The sequence below is a fragment of the Erpetoichthys calabaricus genome, chromosome 4 (assembly GCF_900747795.2).
Source record: "Erpetoichthys calabaricus chromosome 4, fErpCal1.3, whole genome shotgun sequence".
NCBI classification, from domain to species: Eukaryota; Metazoa; Chordata; class Cladistia; order Polypteriformes; family Polypteridae; genus Erpetoichthys; species Erpetoichthys calabaricus.
In genome coordinates, this window is record NC_041397.2 from 224,761,132 (window position 1) to 224,774,882 (window position 13,751).

The 13,751-nt window shown below is 36.7% G+C and overlaps 1 protein-coding gene across 1 annotated transcript in view; it reads right to left on the reverse strand.

Annotated features, from left to right (window-relative positions):
* capn5a (calpain 5a) overlaps nucleotides 1-13,751 on the reverse strand; it is a 142,352-nt gene that overhangs the window by 6,691 nt on the left and 121,910 nt on the right. Inside the window, exons 8-11 of the mRNA XM_028800381.2 lie at nucleotides 10,984-11,179; nucleotides 6,998-7,120; nucleotides 6,191-6,387; nucleotides 1,909-2,030 (exon numbers count right to left, since the gene is read on the reverse strand). Coding sequence (XP_028656214.1) covers nucleotides 1,909-2,030; nucleotides 6,191-6,387; nucleotides 6,998-7,120; nucleotides 10,984-11,179 — 638 coding nt within the window. The remainder of the gene's footprint in view (nucleotides 1-1,908; nucleotides 2,031-6,190; nucleotides 6,388-6,997; nucleotides 7,121-10,983; nucleotides 11,180-13,751) is intronic.

Here is a 13,751-nt window from a genome sequence, read left to right on the forward strand (position 1 = left end):
GTACAGATTGCACAAGTACTAAAGCAGCTGTAATTACAACATGAATCCACAAGATGGTGGTCAACACTAACATATGTGTTTATTTTAAAACAAAAGAAACAATACACAAGACCACTGTGGAAGAGGTAACATGAAAATCATCGGTTTTATAGGAATGACCAGTTGCTGATAATCAAACACTACTATGAAACAATGAAAAAAAAATGTGCCACAGAAGCTAAGACCAGTAAAATGGTACTCAATTGAAAATCTAGTCTTAAATCACCACCCAGTGCACAACACTATTTTTAAATCAAGCACCTAATAGAGGCCTAACATTTTTGTAATGTGGGAAAATAAACCATTTCTCCATCTTTGAGCAAGTGCTACGATTCTCAAATTTTTATCTGCTCCAAACAAATCCTAGTTTCCAGGCAAGATTGACATATTAAGCAAAATAATTTTTGGCATAGGCATAAGTTAATACGTTGCTTGGTTCCAGAGAACTGGAGCACACAAAATTAAAATGCAGTAATTTAAAATTCATGTTATTTATTGTTAAATAATTTGAACTTCAATAGTTATATTGAAGTCTGATGGAATTTTCAATAAATATTTATGAAAAATACACAACTGTCAAGAATGGGTTTCCATGTAAAAGGGTGTTTACATTTATGCCATGGAGTTATTTTGAGGCAACGTGACTGGAGAAAATGCTTTATTTCATGTTTGCTCTGCCAAGTTATAACACAGACTTAATTTTTAATAAGACTAGGGAGCTTCGCCCCCTGCTCTCTTCGTTCGCCAACCCCACGGTCAAAGCTACGCGCCAGCCACTTCACATCTCTGTCACTTGCATATGTGGATTTCACTTCCACCAAACAACAAATCTTTTAATTCTCATGGATACGCCTCTTCATTGGGAGGAAACACTACTTTTCCCTGATGACAACATGAATTAGACGATCTACAAGTCTCCGATTTAAAGTTTAAATCCAAGCAATATATTCGATCTCTTCTCGCTGTTCCTTTATTTCACCAAGTAATAATTTCCATTTGTTTGCACTAATGCAATCTTTAATTTTTTTTGAGACTATCGAATTTTAGTATGTTCATTATCTCTAACTTGCTCTGCATGTGTATTGCGTCAACGTTTTTGAACCTCTTTACGACGTTCCCCGGGCATGGTTAAATCTCTTGGCACAAAGTCTTGTCACGCAGGACTTGAAAGTATCTCTCTGAAAAAGTCTCGTCTCATCCAAGGATTTTTTTATATAATAGAGAGACAATAATCAAGTCCCACACTGTCAAGGTGGCATCCTTGTCCCTGGTAAAATGTACAATGAGGTATTCTATTTTGTTTTAAAACACTGACAAACTGGTCTTTCAAGATCACATGGTGAGTGTGGACCATTATCATAGTTTGTTAATAATGTTCCCTCACCAAAGCAAAACTGAAAGACTGGAGTTCTATCCATTAGACTGTTTGAAACAAGGGATTTACTTAATACAATTTCAGCAAGAACTAAAATATCATTTGTTGTTTCCAACTAAAAAGCAGTGCTGTATCTCCACTCATTACATGCATAGTATCTAGCAGACTTCCTACCCTAATAAGGTAAAAGTATTCATTACCATTTTAATTTTTATCCTGCCTACTTTTAATATGTCAGATGTTAGTAGTACTAGGGTGTTGTACCGTGTTAGCCATTATGAATGTAGAGAAAAGCCAAGCAAAATGACACCTTTTATTGGCTAACTAGAAAGATTACAATATGCAAGCTTTCGAGGCAACTCAGGCCCCTTCTTCAGGCAAGATGTAATGTTGTAATGCTAAATAAGATGTTGTAATGCTAAATAAGTTATATGTGCAGTCACATCTGTGATACAAAAAATAAAACCAATTTTAATTTTACATGGAATCCTTACCGCCATTAGTATCCTGCACTTGAAGACCTTCGGCACTTAAGACATGAACCTGAGTCACTAACTGTGGATAACCACATATTCCTGTCCAACATGTCTGCGGAGGCTGATCAAGCAGCAACTCCCTGCCAAGAAAACAAAAAATGACACAGTAGCTCATTAAGTCCCATTTCACAACTACTTCTGCATTTTTAACTCACATAATTTCCCTTCAGGTACTGTGATTTTCATATGGTGAACTAAGTTGTTTGCCTTAATGATTTATACAGATACTGTATATGGCTGGTTACCTTTGGTAAACTTGTGTGAGGAATGGACCTGACAAACAACAATTTCAAATTAGACTCCAATTGTTGCTCTCAATATACCTACTGAAACAGAGAGACTAGAATCCTCTCCTGAAGCTCGGCCCGCTCGCCAGCAGTAGCCATCTGGCCAGGTCAGTCAGTCTGGCTTTGCCCATGTCCACTGTATAAAGCTCTCGTGTTGACTCACTGGCTGCAAGTTGGTGAAAACTGGGGGTCAGCTGCAAGTTAGCTGATAGGTGTTGTGTAGGTGTATACTGGAACATGTTAGACCATTTAAGGTGAAAACAGCTCCTGATATGCGACATGTAGCTTTTGTTAGGAGGAGGAGGATATGATGATGATTAAGAGGTTGAAAAATACTAGCTGGAGATGGCTCATTTGAGTTCATAAAAATGACTTGACCACTAGGCTTTTTGACTGATGCTCTTCTCATGCTAAAGTTACTCCCAAACAGAGCTGTTGTCACACTCATAAGCCTCTGGCTGTGTCCAGTATTGATGGCATTTGTACTAGTGCACAATAAGTTCTTCTCAATAAGGCACAGACTGGAGGAGAGAGAAAATTTTGACACAGAGGTACTCATGCAAACAACTGGTGACAACATTTGGCTTTTTTAGAGACAGCAGGTTTGATAGCCAAAACGGTGCCAGCTTTCAGACTCTCTATCACTAGGAGAAACTAATGTTTGTGAAGGAATGAGTGAGATATCTGAAAAAGCGTGACAGAGAGGAGTCTGTCTGATCTGTATCACAGTGGTAATCTCTTAATAGATTTCTGTGCTAGATGGTCCATAACACTACCATGTTCGAAAATAAAATTGTGTACCAGAGTAGAGTACCTTGGGACAGAGTTCAATGATTTACTTTATGGTTGTGTCATCGTATAAGAAGCTGTATGTTATGGACACCCAGGAAAAGAGGAGTGCTTAACCTGTCAACTGATCATCGGCCTGAACCAGTCAAATGGTGAAATGTCTTTTGGACAGACCTGGACAGGTACCAGGGCAGGAAGTCAAAGTCAAGATTTAGGAGAAGCAATGTGGAATCTGTTTTGTCCAATTAACAATGGCTAGCAGCAATTTGTGATATACCCGAGATGAGAATTAGCACCTCCAAATCTGAAGGTATGTTTGTCACCCAGGCGTGTAAAGTAGAGGGGTATAGGTACATCAAAGCCTTGTTTAACATAGAGAGTAAGGTGAGACTGACTAAGAGGATCAATGTGTGAGTACTTTAGGAAGTTGCACCAGACAGGGGTATGTATGCAAAAGAATGAGATTGCAGATAAAAGTGGCCGATATAAGGTTCCAGAGCTTAGGGATGCTATGCTCACTTTTCTTGACAGAGTCAAGAGAAGCCAGTTGAGGTGCTAAGAATAAGTAGTGAAGGTACTCCTAAGGTGACTTCAACACGAGGTGTACTGGACAAAGCCTACTGGGAGGAAACTCAAGGGCAGACACAGAACATTACAGTTGTAATCCTTCTACTCTAAATTGCATTGGGAATTTCTGAATATTCTCCAGAAGGAGATACACACTATTGTTAGGGTTAAGGAAATCTGGTCTGACCATTTCATAAAGAAATGTGAATAGCACATAATGATGATCATATATTACAGGAAAAAAGTAAGATTTAGGAATAGAAAAAATATAAATACCAAGGCAATAAAAAGGACTATATTTGATATGAAGAAAACTTTCAAATGTAAATTAAAATGTAATGTAAATATTTAACATTGTGAAGCAAGTAACTGCACTTGGGTAACTATAAAGAATGCAAAATTCAGACACAAATCAATTTAACTCTTTAAGTTAAGAGGTCTACCAATGCAAAGTTCATCTGTTATGAAATTGCAAAGACAGCATGCACACATAAAAAATGTTTTGCTTAGCTCTAAAATAATGCAACATTCATGATGACAATGTAGATCACCAGCCTTATTAGACATTTACTTTGAATTTATTAATGGGTACCTTAACACTTACAAAATAACTGGTGAGGCAGTTTTCTGTTCATATGCACAGAAAGATGCACATTCTTTGTTTTTGTTGATTAATCTGTGAAAGACACCTTGAGCTGCATGCAGGGCCGCTGCTGGCCAAATGGGTGCCCTAAGCAGAAATTTACTTTTGTGCCCCCTCCCCCAAATATTACGGAAGTAAAAATAAAATAATAAAAAAAACACCTACTATAGGGGCCAAAATAGAACTTTATTCAAATAAGGTGTGCTTAGCCTACTCTTCGTTCACCGTAAAATGCAATATATACGTTTATATTTTTGTTTATTTGTATATTATTAATATTAATTTATTATTATAATACATAAAATCGATTTTTTTGAGCAGCTGGGATGGTGCCCCCCTGGGAGTTGGTGCCCTACGCTGACTGCGTACTCTGCATATAGGGAGCAGCGGTACTGGCTGCATGTAAATGTATGATAAGGTGCTATATGAAAAGTTATTAAAGTTATGATTATTAAAAACATGCATAAGTGCCAAACTGTATAGTATATGGGATAGTCCTTATCAGGAATATTAAGTAAAAATCTTCTTATATAATACACTACCGTGGCTGTCTGTTTGTCTGTCCAGGATTTTAAATCACCTGTAGCTCGCAAGCCATTTGAACTATTCAGCTGAAATTTGGTACACATATACTACGTGACGTCTACTATCCGCTTTCGGGGTGATGATTGACCTCCAAGGTAAGTCCTCTTTGTATTTTTATTTTATTTTATTGTAGAATCAACTCTTAGCAGCGGCCATGCACCACAGGTGTACAGGCGCCGTTCTCATCCCTACCACCTTCGCCGTCACTTCCCCTACCTCTTCACATCTTAAATCATTCTTGAGGCAGATTGAAGACTTAAGTGCCAGCTTAAGTGAAAAATTAAGGAAAACGTACTACGTAATTGCAACACAAACACTAATTTAATCAGTGTTAATACGAAAAGATGCCGACGAAAGTAGAGAATTAGCAGGCCGGTAGGGTGGAGAAAAGAAAAGCTGCTCAGGAAGCAGCAAGAGCATCAACCTCTGGATGTTTAGCATTCATTTGCTCAGAGAAAGAGTATGAAAACTATAAATGCTCAAGTCAAGTGTATTCACTGCACATTATCGTGCAGTGCGCCATTATTTCATATTAAATGATATATTAAGTCACTTCATCAGAAAACATAAAATTATTGGTCTATCAAACCAACAACTAAAGTGTGGAGTTAAGTTGGAAACGTAAATGATAAAAGATCCTTTTTTAACAAAGCACAGACACGTTACTCTGTACCTACCCATTATTTTCTCATAAAAGACAAATATTAAACATAACGCGTAATCAGTAAAAATAGATGGGTGTATTATGTACTATGCAAAAGATTACAAAGCACCCTTTGCTCCCTCATGTAAGTCATGATGTGCTCTGTTGCCACAGCATAAATGCATACACAATAATTATATATGGAGATGTTTTCACAGAATTACAGTTCCAACTTTTGTCTCGCATATTTGGGGGTGGTATGTCATGTAAGTCATGGAACTGGTAATTGTAATAAATCAGAACTTGTACATACATTTTATAGAACTGCTTTCCCAGTAAAGAGTTGAAGCAGGCTGACGTTTAGCAGAACCTTTAAGGGTAAGGAGCCCATTGCAGATGAGAAGCCCATGTAAGCCCAGGGTCCTATGACTGGAAAATGAGAACACTGCCTGTTGTGCCATTATGCTGCACTAAATCTAAGAATAATTTGGTAACATTTCCCTTTTAAATATAACTGTTTTGTCTTGTATTTGTTAAAATATTTTTCATATGTTGTGACATTTACATACCGTAGAAAAGGAACCACGGTTTTAGTCAGTCTGCATAGTTACTACAAAATTCCAGGCTTTACTTAAAGCAGCAAAATTGCTGACATTCCACTTTTTGAACTACAAGTAAGACAGTTGCATTAAATACAGATTACTGTAGTTTTAGCATAATTCTTACTTGCAATCAGAAGGCACATCAGTAAAAACCCTGAGTAAAAAGTCTCCTTGCAGCCCAGGGTCAAATGTTGTAGGAATAATGACATAACGACCCTCCTTAAACTCCTTCCTGAAGAAGACAGACCGAGAGTTGATATAGATGGAGCTGGCTATTTTCTGTTGCAAAGTATGCATCCTGTAGATCCTGTTCAGCTCAACCTGTAAGGTAAGTCAGTAAAAATGAAGCATCACCACTGGTAACATGAGACTAAATCACATGCTCTCAGAAAGCCAAAAATATTGAAGATTAAAACTGTAGCTGAAAAAAAATATTTGTTGGAGCTTAAAAAAAACAAACAGCTTAGATAACATGATAAAAATATTATGTACGGAGTAGTTAGGAGGAAACAAACCAGAAAATGCATAATCAGAAAATGAATGTAATCAGAATAATATTTTCCCCCAAGTATTAATTTGCCATTTTCCACAAGTAATGACTTAGCAGAACTTTGGGGGAAAAAACATTATTCCCTCAGCATTTAAAACCTTCTCAAAAAAAGTTAACATACTGTATATACTGTAACAGGTTTCTCCCTACACAGTATACAGTATTTTGAAGCTTACACAGAATACCTTGAAAAATGTACAACACATGTAAAAACAAGCCATAGTTTAATGAATGTACTGTACAAGCACATTAAAATTTACAGACAAGCAGCTACATGTGCCTTTAACAACTATGTGACTTGATACAAGCTTTCTGGTGATTCACAAGTGACTGAGACATTTAATTACCTCTATCTAGCTAATTCTCAAAGTTGTCACTTACCCGGAAAATATCAAACCCCATAGCAAAATTCTCTCCTTTGCCTTCCTTTGCTTGAGTTCTCCGATCCTTCTGTTGTAAGCAAATTAAGACCTCATCTTCATGTTTCCTCACATCAAAGACATACTGATGAAAAATGACAAGACAGTTAGTTCTCTTGACATTTAAACAAGGAAATTCCTAGTGTTCAAAAATCAGTGAGAGGGAAACAAAGAATGATGCTTAAGGTTCTATAAATAAACCTACAAACAGCACAATAAATAACAATAAATTTACCTATGTTGCAAAATATGGGGGCACCAGCACCCCTCTGAATGAGGCATGAGTTGTCATGAAAGGATTATTTCTGAGAGTCTGGCAGAAGAATAATCTCTATTATAATTTAAATGGTTGATTTGCAATAATATAATTTAAAATTAATATTTTTGTTGTACCATTTCATTTATGCTATGCATGCATATCATGCAATTAACTGGGAAACAAATTAATGGCACAGCCTTAGACAGAAAATGTTGTAGGAAGAAAATATTGAGACCACAACATTTGACATTAAAAGGTAAAGGAGGTCGAGAGATCAAATGAAAGTAGTTTTCACCCAATAAGGGAACTTCAAGGCACTACATTTGTGTTTTTTTTTTTTTAGGTCTCCCCCTTACCTTTAAAGCCTATTTTGTTTTTATTTTCTTTCAATGCCTCTCTCACATCCTGTCACCAGCATCAAAATTTTCATCCCATAATTGAGGTGACAACTACATATCAAATATAAAGGGATCGGCCAAGTACTCAAACACTACTGCTAACTCTTCAGGACATATTTCGTTGCTTAACAGATAAATGGCACTTTTACAAATATTAACTCCTGCAGTGGACAGCATATGGGGAGAGTACCGAGTGTAGCCAATAATTGACAGTACATTATCACTAAATTTCCATTGTGTTTTGAAAATGATAAAAAAAGCACAAAATCTCTGATGTTTAAGTAGAAAGTGTGGAGCTGTGAGAGAGCAGGACTAACCACTATACCACTGTTCGGCTCTGGCACACAGTTAATTGGTGTACTTTGCACCGCATTTATATGATAATAGATACAGACTGGATTATTAAGTGTAGGCAGTGAGCAACAGTAAACCTGGCTACCTACAAAGTATAGTTCATTAATTATTTGAAATAATCTAGAGTTGTCAATTTACAAAGAATTTTTAACTTATTAGAAAACTTTACTGCATTAACCTAATCATAGCATTCAAATATGTATAATGGATTAGCCAATTTGATTTTTTTTCTTTGTAAAACTTGATTGATCATCTTCTGTGTAACATGCCATATAATTAGGCTTTGTAGTTAGCTTTCAGATAGCGACACAAACAAATGCAAGTAATAAATCACATATGATCATTGAAAACAAAAAGTAAGGTAAATAAATAAAATACTAACACATTCATACACTGAAAAATGAGCTAGTTTACAAAACTGAATATTGAATGCAGGCAATCAAGAATTCTTGGTGCACAAATTCTGCTTTTTTTTAACACAAAAGGGTGCATTATATTCGTATAGGCACAATCCCAGTTATCTGCCATGAGTAGGTACACAGAGAATAAATTACGGTAGTGCTGCCATGTGCAGTGCGAAAGTCTGGCTAAAGCTAGGCAGTATCATACCAAACAACCCACTCTAAGGAGAACAATTTGTGCATAATACTATTCATCAAAACAAGACATAGACTGGAGAAATGCCTCCTTTCTCCATATAATGAGATACAGTAATTTTAGAAAGTAATCAGGCCCCTTCATTATCTGCACGCTTTACTTTAAATGGATTCATTTGCCATATTTGTCCATCAATCTAAACTGATTTTGTATCTCAGCAGAGGACATCAGAAGCTCTGTTAGACTGACCATTCGAATGCTGGTCATCTCCCTGACCAAGTCCCTTTTTGCCCTGTAACTTAGTTTGGCCGAATGACCAACTCTAGGAAGTGTCTAGGTGGTTACAAACTTCTTCTGTTTCAAAATTATTGAGACTGCTATGCTTACAGCTTTAGCAATGTTGTTATAGTCTTGCCCTGATCCATGCTTCACCAAAATTTAATTGTGGAGGTCAACACCAAGTTCCTTGGACTTCATGGCTTGGTTTTTGTCCTAAAATGCAGACTGAATTGTGGGACCTTACATACACAGGTGTGTGCCTTTCTAAACTTGTCCAGTCAATTCATTTTACCACATGTGGACTCCAATCAGGTTCTAGAAACATCTCAATGATAATCAAAGCAAACAGGATGCCCCTGACCAAAATTTGGAGTACCATAGCAAAGGGTCTAAATACTTTTATGTAGTAAATGAGAAATTTCAGTCTTTGATTTTTAATAAATTTGCAAATCTTTCTGAAAACATGTTTTCACTTTACCATTCTGGGTTATTGAGTGTAGACTGATAGGTAAAATGGCAAACATATCCATTTAAAATGAAATGTACAGCACAATAAAATGTGCAGAAAGTGAAGGGGTCTGAATACTTTCTGAATCCACTCTACTACCCTGATAAGATACAGTTCTGAGTCAGGTTTTGTACAGTATGTGTACTAGATAGACTGTCAGTGTAAAAAAAAAAAATTAACAGTCCCTTTAGTGCTTTGCTTCTATGAGGCGGTGGCTCTTTCTCTTTCTCCTAAAACATTTCCCTTTTGGCATGTGACCCAGCAGTTAGAATTTCTCATAACTGGCTTATGCATGGTTATGGTGTACATGCTAAAAAATAGCTATAAAAAGCATGAGTCTTTCCTTCTTTATGATAATGCATGTGGGAACACTCTATAAAAACTGCATTTTTGTAACAGTTATGAAAGTGGCTTCTCTTAATCTTGTGCGTTTTAGTGATTGATACAGAAGATATAAAAAACACTAAAAGTCCAATGTTTTGTGCTTTGTGGTTTTCATTTCAGTTTCAACATAATAATATTTTAACTCCTACAATTGCACACATGAAAGAGTTCTTCTTATGGAGTATGCAAAGCGAAGTGATGCAAAAACTAACTAGTGGCATGTATGTCCTGATATTGCCTCCCTTCTGTATCTTTCTCTTGTATCTATGAGATAGACAACATGTAATTCAAGTATTAAACTGCTCAGGTATAGAAAGCAGACCCATTCATATCAATGTGTGTGGTAGTACTCATCAATATCCATCATACAGAACATATTAGAAAATGTTTAATCAAGCACTTTCAATCCAGTCACTATTTGTCTGGTCATTCTGTACAGATGGAAGTTCTTTGCATGAAACAGTTTTATTCTAAATGAGCAATCAGACAATTTATTAACAGATTTTTAAAGTTCATACTAGAAAATATATGGATGGATTAATGTAGCCATAGTTTAATCACAGTAACATCATACTATTGTCTCCTAACTCATGTAAATGGAATGGAACACACATAACACATACCTGCTATTGATTAACTGATCAGTCATATAACCAGTGTTCAATTGGAGTAATAAATACTGCTAAAAGAACAATCCTCACATCAAAACAGATCTGACTAAAACACATCTTGATTAGTCATGCACATCGTCCCTTATCAAAATCGTGTACCAAAATTATATCATTTCTTTTTTGAACATTCATATAATGTCAGATGCTATCTACTGCTGATGGTAGTTGAAGTGCATTACATCAAATGAAAAAAAGAAGGCCTGTTTGTCTGTAGCAGATTTTCTTCATGCTGGGATGCTAATGGATTATCAAATGGCCATTAACAATATAAACAACCACATGACTCTGCCAATAACGAGAAATAAATAGGAAATACTGGATGTTTTGAAAAAACAAGCCAGAAACGCTTTCATTTGAGTTTCACAATGATGTGTTTAGAAAGATGTCAACTGGTACAAATAGGTTTTGAAAATAAGGGCCCTGAAAAATATCCATATAAAACCCTCAGCTTCTCACAAATTATAACAATAGAGCACAGGAAGCGATAGTGCATTTTACCTGAGGATTCTGTAGGAAGGTAGACTTGTGGTTGATACAGCCCCCAGAGCGGTTTTTTAGGGGGTCATCATGTCGGACCCAAGATGCTCTCATTACAGCTTCTTCCCAAGTTTTGTGGATGCTTAGGTAGGATGTGTTGATGAGACGGCACAGGATTAGGTCAGTGAAGTACTTGCAAAAGTCCTCAAAGGTCATCCTAAAACCACACAGATAAGATCTGTTTATTAGGCATATAGATATATGTTTTCAGAGGGGGAAAGCAGCAGATTCAGAAGTAACTTTAAGGACAAAGTTTACATAGCATTGCGGTAAGAATCACTAGGAATTTCACAATTGCATGCACTGAGGGTGCTGGTATGTGATTATAAATTGATTCGCACTGCATCTTGATATATACTGTGCTTTAAAAAAAAAAAAAAAAAAAAAAAAGCCATTAACATTTTTTTCTTATATTGATGCTCAAATTACTGGATTTCTAATATAAGAGATTGTTTAAAATCAAACCTATTTATCCATCCATCCATCCATTTTCCAACCCGCTGAATCCGAACACAGGGTCACGGGGGTCTGCTGGAGCCAATCCCAGCCAACACAGGGCACAAGGCAGGAAACAATCCTGGGCAGGGTGCCAACCCACCACAGGACACACACACAAAACACCCACACACCAAGCATACACTAGGGCCAATTTAGAATCGCCAATCCACCTAACCCACATGTCTTTGGACTGTGGGAGGAAACCGGAGCGCCCGGAGGAAACCCACGCAGACACGGGGAGAACATGCAAACTCCACGCAGGGAGGACCCGGGAAGCGAACCCAGGTCCCCAGATCACCCAACTGCGAGGCAGCAGCGCTACCCACTGCGCCACCGTGCTGCCCAGCCTATTTATCTTTCAGCTTAATACGAGAGTCATTCAAAAAGTTTCCACACTTTTGTATTTTTGTTGGAAACGGTGAAGGCGGGAGGAGTAGTAATTGGTGTGTCTGAGAGTGTCATGTGGCTAGTTCTGTCTGCCCTTGCAGTTTAGTATAAGAGTTGTCACAATGTGGTAAAGATGGCTGCAAAAGTTATAAACTGCACCAAAGAGGAACAGCAATCTGCCATGTGCTTTTGTGGACAGAAGGTGTAACTGGGAGTACAAATTCATCTCCGCATGTGTGCTCAAAATGGGGATAAAGTTCTTTATCATAGAGTCATCTATAAGTGGATTGAAAATGGCCATACTAGTGTGATGAATCCAGAGCACTCCGGATGTCCAGCTACAGCCACAAGCACAAGGAATGTAGAAAGAACCCTGATGTGAAAGCAGCAGTGCATCAGTGGTTACATGCTCAACCAAAAACATTTTTTTGCTGATGGCATTAAAAAGTTGGTGCGATGCTGGGAAAATTGCATCACAAAGGAAGGCGACTATGTAGAAAAGTGATGTAATTGGTTTTTGAAATTCTTAATACATAGAGTTAAAAAAAAAAAAAAAAAAGCGCGGAAAGGTTTTGAATGTCCCTCATATATATTATTATTCTCCAAATGTTGATTGGTGAATGTCAAAATTTCAATAACTCTTTAAGTAGTACTATTATTTAGATTCTTCATAGTTTTGGCTCTTAACTGAGCATTTACTGGTAAGGTAAAGAGTAGGTGAAAAGGTAACCATATAATAACATAAAATGATTTTATTATTAGATGAAATAATTACATTTTGAATATTAATTGGTGATATCTGAATCAATAACATGGTTTTAAGAGTGTATAATTCGCAATTTATAAAAAATTATACTGAAATAACCAGAAATATTAAACTTTAATAAAGTGAGTCCACTCCCAAATTGATATGAATTAAGAAAGTTATCAAATTGAATTATTTTATCATAATTAAGAGCAATTTTATACAGAACAATAAAAAACTCCTCTTGAGAATAAGGAATAAAGACTAGGATGTTTGCAGATGAACAATCTAAGTATGCTTGATTAATTTTAAATGTTTAGCATCATGACCACAATGGATGTACTATTACCTACAGTAGTTTTGAGGCTTTTCAAAGTGTGTCATTTAAGATCACTGAACGTCCGTCCACCTTCTCTAGCTCCAATGAGTGTTTACAGAATAAGGTAAAACTAGAAGATGAAGTCTCAATAGAAGATCAAGGAGATTTTTTTTCCTGTGATGGAGCTTATCGTGGTAAAAGTGGATTAATCTCTACAAAACATTAAATCCAAGCGCAGTGAGCTCAGATGTTATGTAAGAACACCTGCTCAAGCACTGCGATGGCCTTGTGTCTACTGGTTTTTCAATTTACTCTCTAACTGGTACAAGAGATGTGGCATTATAATCCTGGTTCCCAAGATTTGTTGAGAACTACCAGGGTGACTCAGGCTACAGAAGTAACCTTCTCCTTTCAGTGCAAACAGTACAGAAGACACACTGCTACTACAGACTATGCAATGTATTATATAAGGGCTGATAATTAACTGCCATTTAAAATTTCTAAGATTAAAATTTTTAACACAGCACCTAAATGAGTTAACTAAATCTGGTTAATTTAAATGCCCCTCACAGGTTATTAATGAAACAGGTCCAAATGAATCCAAATCCATTAATAGTAGTAGCGGCGTTAAAAAGCCACATAAATATATTGTACAGGTATCTGGGTTATGTGTACTGTTTATAACTGCCTGGGCTTCCACACATTTAACATGTGGGAGCTTTCTTCATTCCAGGACTGAGAGTGAGAAAACGCTGTTTGACAGGATCACCCTTCAAGTGT